General features: G+C 38.0%; 1 protein-coding gene across 1 annotated transcript; it reads right to left on the bottom strand.

The window, feature by feature from the left end:
* Positions 1 to 1,063: 1,063 nt before the first annotated feature.
* Positions 1,064 to 7,610, bottom strand: LOC111392869 (myosin-3-like). The gene is made up of 8 exons (XM_023018270.1): positions 7,402 to 7,610; positions 4,935 to 7,184; positions 4,687 to 4,845; positions 4,374 to 4,553; positions 3,903 to 4,097; positions 2,430 to 2,528; positions 1,757 to 2,356; positions 1,064 to 1,662 (listed from the first exon to the last, which is right to left on the bottom strand). The coding sequence occupies exons 2-8, from the start codon at positions 7,179 to 7,181 to the stop codon at positions 1,306 to 1,308; spliced, it is 3,837 nt and encodes a 1,278-aa protein (XP_022874038.1). The 5' UTR covers positions 7,182 to 7,184; positions 7,402 to 7,610; the 3' UTR covers positions 1,064 to 1,305.
* Positions 7,611 to 9,643: the final 2,033 nt, after the last annotated feature.

The following is a 9,643-nucleotide window of genomic DNA, read 5'->3' as shown; positions in this document are numbered from 1 at the left end:
TCTACAAGAGATCATCGACCCTTCTCCCGGGGGCGCTCTACCTCTATGCAAGACCAACAACAGGCAAGAGATTACTTATAAGGCCATCTCAACACTTAGCCTCAAAATCTCCGATCATTAATAAGGTTATACGGCGGTCACCACGAGCACAACCCCCCGAGGTAGTTAAAACTCCCCACTCCAAACGTAGGGATAATAGGAAGGCCAATGTAGGACACATGGCACCACAACCACCTGGCTCCCGCTCAACTTCCCCACGTCAATAAATACTTCCTAAGGGCAACATGTATGATTTGATTGCACATTTTTTAGCCTTCTAAATTCCAAAATTATTTTCTCCTAACGCGCCTACTGATTTTCACACAGGAGGTAAAACGGGGGAGAAAGCCCCGCCCTCACTTTTCAGGTTACACTCGTCCTTCAGAGCAACAGAAATGCCTAAAGGCGGCTAGGTAGATCAGAAGGCGTTATTCCACCCTCATTTCAGGATGCAACATAAGTGTACGAGTAGGGCAGAAAGGACAAGGGTGGGGATTAGGCAAAGTGTTAAAAATAATAAGAAAAAAAAATGGGAGAAGAACCTATTTCCTTATTTTAGTGTTTCTCGTGATACACTTCAAATGCAAACATTTTTCAACTAATTCACTGACCCATAAAAGAGTAATTGATATTTGAAGTCCCGTCAGTTGCCATCCCTATATCAAAAGCCCCAACAGCTCTTATACATTATAAAATACTCATTCAACACACATACACACAAAAAAAAAAAAAAAAGGAAAAGAGGATACAGACTGATAGAAGTGCTAAAATCACTACTTCTAGCTTCTCTTTTTTAATCCGGTCGTCCTTCTGCAAGATCAAAGAAGATTAGGGCTGATAATGGCCTTTTTATGAGCCGGCTTATCTGCAAATCCATTTGTCTCTAGCAATGTATATAGTATATACCAACCACACATTCCCATGGTTCTTCCCTGTGCTCCCTGGAGACTTGTAATGTGTTTATTCCTTCGACCTTCCCATTTTGAGACCAAAAAAATTCAAGCATACAATATAAAAACCAACGGAGAGATGAATTTCTGTATGATATTAATAAATTGCGATGCAACAAGCGCTTGTGAATATGTTCCTTCTTCCTAGTCTTGTAAAATATAACAGAATCATTCTATCAACTGTATAATCTGAAAAACCATAGATAATGTAAGATATGTAATCTAAAATCCAAGAGAGAACTAAAGAATATCCTATATGTTGTCAAAAAACGAGCCTTCAAACCCAAGTCTCCCAAGCTAACGACCAAAAAACCAATTAGGGAACAGGGCCTTGCCGCTTAAGGTTTACATTTGTAAAGGCACTTAAGTTCCCAAGCCAGAAGAGAACTACAATAATCAAGCTTGTAAGAATTACCCACATCCACTGCTGTATTTTTTTCCTGTTTTTGTTGCGAAGAGGTGGAGGGATGGATTTTGTTTTGCCTAGCTTTGTGGAATGTGGATGTTTTGATGGCCTTTTGGCTACTACAGGTGCGTTCTCCTTGACTTCATTCTCCTTGATGTTTTCAACCGGGTTCTCAGAGCTGTGATCTGTTTCACAATCATTGTTTTCACTCCCTTCTGTTCCAGCAGCCTTCTTACTTTCCTTCTTTCGCAATCTCTTTTCTTTCTCCTGTACGAGAATATATTCATTCATACACGGAATCATGATATCATTATAGTTTAGATGTATGAAAATAATGCGGATTTGGAAGGTAGAAATTCACCTTTTCTCTTCGTTCAGCTTCCTTCTGTGCCCGCAATTCAGCCCTCATTTGCGCCTTCTCTGCATTTCGTTTCTTCCTCTCAAGTGCCTCCTTAGCCTTGGCAATCTCCTCCAGTCGACGTTGCTCCCTTAACTTGGCCTCAGCCTCCTGCTTTCTCAGTTCCTCAGCCTTCCTATCCAGCTCCAACTTCTCCTTTGATTTCACAGGCTCCTCCTCTGTCTCATCAGTCAAATCCCTGCCAGAATTAGTTTCCAAACTATTTGCCATTTTAGATTTGGCCGGTCCCTTAGTTTTGATTACATGGTTCTTGGGTTCAGCCACTTCTGTAGATTTATCATCTACTATTACGGTTTCAACAGCTGTTTCTTGCTTTAGCTCAAGAATTGGATGTTGAGACACCAAATCAGCCAGAGCTGGTGTTGAAACCAAATTACCCACTCTTCTATCAACATAACCTGGCAGAATTGGTGGCTTCTCATCAGGGCCAAGTGAACGACCATCAAGCGTTCCCAATCTCCTGACAGTACTCCTTGCATTGTACTTGACATATTCTTTGCGAAAGTTTTCGCTTGTGTTCCACAGTTCCATAACTTTTTCAACCTGATTGACACAAATACAGTCAGAGTTCGACTTTTCCTATCAAAAAGACAGGATGAAACGCAAATAAACCAACCTGATCTACACAATGACGAGTAAGTGCTTCTCTACTTTTGCCGAAGGCATAATCACTGGCTGCTGCTGCAGCATCCTTGTACATGCGAAAATGTTTGTTCTGCACATTCAAGTAATTTCAGTCAAATTACACTGATCTTTATTATTTTCTTTTTCTAATATTTGTTCCATTTGAGTCTCTGTAACTTAGAGAAAAAACAGTATCAATATTATATTGCAGTTTGCTCATTGTACTGATGCTAATTACCGAAATGAGCCAGGCCAAACTGCCAAGAATGTACAAGATACAAGCAAAAAGATTTACAGGCATTATGATAAGATCTACTCCACACATTAGTTCTAACAATTGAATGCTTAACAAGTTTCTCTCTTAAAAGTTAAATTCCATCAATATTTGAAACCACATGACCAAATAATTGTTTCACAGGGTAAAGCAGTTATAGAGCTTGATGACAAGGGGCTACCATACAACTAACACAAATTTCTTTTACTTGAACTAAAATGTGGAGTACAGAGCTATCATAGTTTAAATTATCAAATGCTTGACCAGCCCATATGAATGTTAGAGGCCTTCATCTTAATCAACATATAGCCCTTGTTTGAGCCCCATTTTGGGGGAAGAATGAATTTTTCAATAGTATATTGAGGAGAAATGTGTAGTTAAAAAATAAGGAAAAATTTTGGATTTGCATGTAATATTATTTTATTGGAGAATGTGTGGTTAAAATGATGTCAAAATACTGTTGAAAAATACATTTTTTCAAAAGAACGGGCTCAAACAAGGGCATAACCTGATTCTTTGCAAAGGAACTTCAACATGATGCCAGAACTTCTATTGTTCCACAATAGCATCTTTAGAGTCCATCTAGACCAATGTTTAACTGACATTAAACAGTCATAAACGGAACCAATTTTCACCATCAATCTAGGTCATCAACACTGATAAAAAATATTCAGTGTGCGGGTTCAAAGTATGCGGGTGCCTTGGAGTTGTCTAGGTGTACATGAGTGAGTGAATGTTAGCATTTGTGTTTGTGCATGTCTGACATAAAGCGGAAAAGGAGGTACCATAATCATAATAACATATTTCCATACCATCCCCAATCAGTCAACAGAAAAACAGTATTACTACTGAAATAATAATAAAGAATTAAACTAGGAATTATGAAATCCAGATTCTCGCATCCTACCACCATTAATTGCACGTCTGGTATTCTCAGACCCCTTCCTTTGGAGGCATGAGGAAATAATAAAGGTTATGAATGGAAAGGAATCTCATATACATATTATTAAAGGAATGCATCATCTAATTTCAGGTTTCATTGACTTTCTATTTAAATGCTCATCAGACGCTTCCTCATGTCTTAAGCTAACGTGGTAACTCCACGAGGATAGCTATCAGTAAGAAATTGTCCCAACTGAAATTATTTATTCAATAAAAGCAATCAGGTATATACTGAAAATGGCAACTGACCTTGTCAAAAAAGTCTTTTTTCAGGCTCACCAATTGAGCATATGCTGCTTGGCGAACTTCGTCTGCAGCTCTGAACTGATCTTGGAGTTCCTTAACCTTTTTATTTTCATCTTCATATTTTTTCCCTGCAGCAATAACAGCTGCTTCGGCTCTCAAGACCTTGACTTTGAGGCTATCGAGCTCCTTTTTCAGTTCCTGCATTTATTTCCAATATAGGCATTGAATCCCGCAATCAACAAATGACTATAAAACCACTCTAGCTTTCACATGGTTCAACTTATTTCCACACTAGTACATCTATAAAATAGACTTGAAGTGTACACGAGCATGGGTGGAATGTCCTCCACACAAGATGATGCCATTATCTTTCTCCTCCTTTTGATACTATAGATTTGCAACTTGCAAGACAAATAGAGCTACAAGCAAAATACTGAATATGTCTTTATACTTAGCACAACAATAATCAGGTACCTTCAGACGTTCCTCAACTTGTTCTCGCTGGTCTAGAGCCTGTTGGATTTCATCTTGGTTACCCATGTTAGAGGACAACTGTTCACGAAGCTGCTTCAGTTGCTTGATTTCACGAATGAATTGCTTTTCTTCTTTTAAGGGCAGGGTTTCATGCTGCATAACATGTTCCATGTTGTGTATCTGTTTTGAGGCATAGTTTAAATCAAGCAAGAAAGTAAAGATTGCAAAAGTTACAAACACAATTAATTACAAGAGGCCCACACATGCTTCTACATGCGCGCACAGAGATAGGGAGATGGAGAGAGATAACTACCCGGCTATCAATATCCTCAATAGATGTGGCATTCTTTGCTCTGTTAATCACAGACTGGAGAGAATCTATTTCCAAGCGCTTTGACCTCACTACCTTCCGTCCAGCCCTGTCTTCTAACTTGGCAGCTTCATATTCAATACCATGAGTTTGACAGTTGGCCTGTAAATAGGTGAATCCAAGCAGCATCATAAATATTTTGGTTTTTAGAGATCGCGAAAGAAGAGAAAATTTATAGATGGGCATTTTACCCTTTTCTTCTGAATTTGAGGTCGAATAGCATCCCTGAGTTGTGTCTTTTCCTCAACTTGTAACTGAGCATGCAAGATCTGTTCTCTAAGTTCTTCATCATTAAACCTTGGAATTCTAATAAGAAAGTTGAATGTCTTTGTAACAGCCTCAACACTAGTGCCCTCAACAGTGATGGCATCAGCACTAGAACTCTCTGGTGAAGCTGTTATAATTTGGTTAATTTTAGATTTTTCAATTTCATCACTTTCTTTCAATAACATATTATTCCCATCACTTCTTCCCTCTGCACCGGCCAATTCATCTCGCAGGTTTTCAACATCTTCTGTCTTCACGGAGATGTTAAGCATACCTTCATCATTAACAGTTGATCCATTCGAAACATCAGATTCACATGCAACACCACCATCAGTAGTCATGTCTCTGCTTAACATAGAAGAGTTCTCAACTTCAGATTCTAATATTACATCAGCAGTAATACAAGGGCTATGGGCACAATTAGCATTCCCACTTGAAACTTCAGTTCGGACGTGCACATCAACACCTTGGGAAGTAGGCTGCCTTTCTTTGTGATCAACTATTTCAAGTGCAGATTTAGATTCTGAGTTTGCATCACTAGGATTGAAACTTTGCATGCTGCCCTCAACGAGTGGGCCTTTCTCAACATTACTTTCTGATTTTGGACCATCAGCAGGCAAAAGAGAAACACCCTCGACCCTTTTAGCATTACAAATTTCAATTTCCTTTTGAGGCTCACTAGCCTCAGAACTTGATGTGGATGGTAGGGCGACATTAATCTCAGTTCCAGAATCCACAACTGCAGGAGATTCTCCATTACAATCAGTGTGGGAATCAGGTTCTTCAGGATGAAGAACATGAGCTACAGGTAAGTCCTCTTTAATTTCTTCTAAAATTGGACCGCTAACAGTTTTGGTTTCCAATTTCAAGTCAGTCTCGTCCACCGTTTCTTCTTCCTTGTACCCCTGCCCTATGACATCTTGATCATTGGTGCTAACTGTGGTGTCACACTTCTGATTTTTTATTTCATCAGAATCCAACTCTGGCTTGGTATTCTCCTCCTTACTACTAAATGGATTGCGCTGGGAATCCAAATGCCAAGAATTTGTTACGGGGACTTTACACGCCACAGTTTCCACGATTTCTCCTTCCAACTTCAACTCTATATGCTCCTGCGAGCTCATCTCCCCAACCTGCTTCTCCTCATTATTTCTTGGGCTATTGGAATCCAAATGTGCAGAATTTGTGACAGTGGCTTTACAATCCAAAGTTTCTGCGACTTCTTCTGCCAAATTTACCTCTATCTGCTCCTGTGAGTTCACCTCAAACCCCTGTGATTTAACTTTAACAGCATTTATGACATCTTGCGATTCCTGGCCTAATCCCGGGCCCTCAGTTGACTTTGAATTACTATGATCCTCACACGTGTCGCTACCATCACCAGACACATTAATGCCTAACGACAAATTATCTAAATCTCCACTCTCTATTCCTGCGTCCAGCCCCAAAACCACAACATGAGATTCCTGATTCTCAATGGTTGTAGGGGACACCTCCAAATCTGTTTGATCCTCAACTTTTCCTATTAAAGATCCTACTGTGCCTCCAGTTTCTCCATTTTGAGCCTGATCCAGCTCTATTTCAACTTCTGAGCAGGCGGTTTTTCCAATTTGAACCTCATCCTCCTTTATTTCAGCATCTTTCCTGCTTTCACTTTTTTCATTTTGCTCCACCAAAGCGTCAACGGTGGCGGCATGGACCTCAGCCCCATCACCAATCGAGTTCTCTTTGTCTTGTGTTACATTGTTATCCAGAAGAAGACTCCTTCTGCTCCCTTCTGCAACACCAATTTCTTCCTCCTCCAGTGATTCACTAATTTTTCCATTTTCAACACCCAATTTTCCATTTTGAGCATCCGTTGCCTCAGTTTGGACATCAACAGCTCCGGAATTGGGTGAAACACTCAAAATTTCCCCAACAACATCTTTTTTGTCGAGAGGATCATCACTGAGACCATCCTTCCTACTCACAAAATCAAAAGAATTAACGGGATCATGACTGTGATCGTGGTGGCTGGTTTCCCCTTGATCATGGTGGTTGATCCCATTGCAATCGGGCTTGAGTAGATCCTGATTAAAGCTCATGCACAATTCACCGCTCTCCTCAGTTAAAACAGGGGGCTTAGCAACCACCTCAGATACCTCCTTAAAAACCGCCGTTTCAGCAGTCATTTTCTGAATTGGAGAACGACGGATCACAATTTATTCACAACAATGCAATTCATTCAACACACAGATCTACACTATTAAAACAAACTCACAGACACATGCAAAGCTCTAACCGAGTTCAGATCAATGAAAATGCCAAAAAGAAAAAACAACAAACACAAAACGAAACAAAATTAAAGAAACCGTATAAATGAGAAACGAGAAATCGAAGAAAATGACTTACGAGTACGATCAACCTGCGATGATCTAGATCCGATTACCAAAGTAGAGCACGAGATGAGAAAGTCAGGACCGTCAATTGGCACTGGATTTTGATGTGATTTGGTATAATTTATTTCATACACATATATATAATCAGGCTGTACAGAGAGACAAGGGTGGGGTAAACAGGAGGAGAGCGATGGCGAGACAGAACAGCTGGCGAGGGAAAAGAATAAAATGATATAAATTATATTGAGGAATTTATTGTGCAAAAATAATAAACGTTAATGAAATAATTAAAAAAAATTAAAGACGTCTTTTCGATATCCGTTTGGACTATTTAATATAACTACGATGTAATTCTCGAAACGAGCTTAAAGTGATATAGAAGATTTCTAAATTCTGCTAGAGTACGATTGTCGGCGAATTTTTAAAGTTAGCATATTATCGAAATTCTCGAAATACTAATTTGAAATGGTCGACTTTGAAGCGCCGCAACCTTTGTTATGGTTGGCCATTAATGAGCGAAAAATTAGACCGTGATCACTTCGAAATAGTTTTAATAATGTAATATTTCGATTTCGTTTGACATTCCCTAATGAGCGCATCAAAGTAAACCATGAAGGAAACAGTTACAGATTTTTGAAAAAAAAAAATTAAAAAAAAATTATGGGGTCATTTGACCCACATGACCCCATGTGGGTCTGCCCATGTTGATCCGATCAAAATATAGAGTCGAAGGTCAAAGTATTGAATTAAAATTGAATGGGTGATCAAAAAATCGAATGAATAATTAGTTAAAATGGTTTAGATTCATCGAATTTCATTAAATGAATAAAATTTGAGATTTTTTTTAATAAGTTTTTAATTTTTGACTTTTTTATGCATAAGTAGACAAATTTTATAATGCCGAATATAAGAAAAGTAAACGATGAAAAAAAATAATCGAATTAGACTTGACCAAGTGATCAAAAAAATTAAATGAATAATTACTTAAAACGATTTCAAGTTCTGTAGCAAAACATGTCTATTTCACGATTTTCTAACGAGTATTACAATTTTTATTTTTTATGTGTGTGTATATATATAGTGGGAGATCATATTTAAACTCTTTTCTTCTATCAATTTCAGAAGAAATAACGCTACATTGATGATTGAGATCTTGATTTGAAGGAGGAACCATATCAGAAAAAGTAGGAGACTCTGGTTGCTCAGTTTCTTCTTCTTTATATATATGTATGTATGTATGTATGTGTGTTTGTGTGTGTGTACGCGCGCGCGCACACATATATATGATCTTTCAATGCCAAGTTGAGAGAACTTGGCTTTTATACGAGAAAAAGAAAGGGTCAAGAATTAAATAATCAAACTAGAGGTCAGTGGGGATCAATGCGCGCGTGCGCACACACATATATATGATCTTTCAATGCCAAGTTGAGAGAACTTGGCTTTTATATGAGAAAAAGAAAGGGTCAAGAATTAAATAATCAAACTAGAGGTCAGTGGGGATCTGTGTACGCGCGCGCGCACACATATATATGATCTTTCAATGCCAAGTTGAGAGAACTTGGCTTTTATATGAGAAAAAGAAAGGGTCAAGAATTAAATAATCAAACTAGAGGTCAGTGGGGATCAATGCGCGCGTGCGCACACACATATATATGATCTTTCAATGCCAAGTTGAGAGAACTTGGCTCTTATATGAGAAAAAGAAAGGATCAAGAATCAAATAATCAAACTAGAGGTTAGTGGGGATAAAAAATTGGATGAATAATCACTTAAAATGGCTAAGAGTGATCAAGTTATCAGGTCAACAACGCAATTTCGAGGTTCTTTTAATGAATTCACATTTTTGGTTATTTAGTTTTTGATTTTCTCATTGAACGGGATGAAATCCATTCAATGGCCATTTACAGTCACGATCATCACTTCAATGTGAGTAAGAAATTAAATAAAAACATTTTTTTTAATAAAGTTATTCGTCACTAATATAGATTATAATCATTAATCGTATCAATTGGTAGTGGTGCCCATAATTAACTGTCTTATGCATTAAAATACATCATAAATAAGAAGGTTCGCTATCGACTAAATGAATGAATGCTGTTTACTATTGATGAATAGGATTACTCTTTTTTTCTTTTTCTTTTTTTTAATTATTGCTTCACTCCATGTTTTAATTTCTTACCTAACCTAATCATGAACACACAAAAATCACAAACATTTCTTTGGTTTTGTAAATATTAATGAGATTAAGATGACTT

The sequence above is a fragment of the Olea europaea genome, unplaced genomic scaffold, assembly GCF_002742605.1.
Source record: "Olea europaea var. sylvestris unplaced genomic scaffold, O_europaea_v1 scaffold991, whole genome shotgun sequence".
Lineage (NCBI taxonomy): Eukaryota > Viridiplantae > Streptophyta > Magnoliopsida > Lamiales > Oleaceae > Olea > Olea europaea.
Note: the sequence above shows the minus strand (reverse complement) of the source record. Positions and strands in the feature narration are given on the sequence as shown.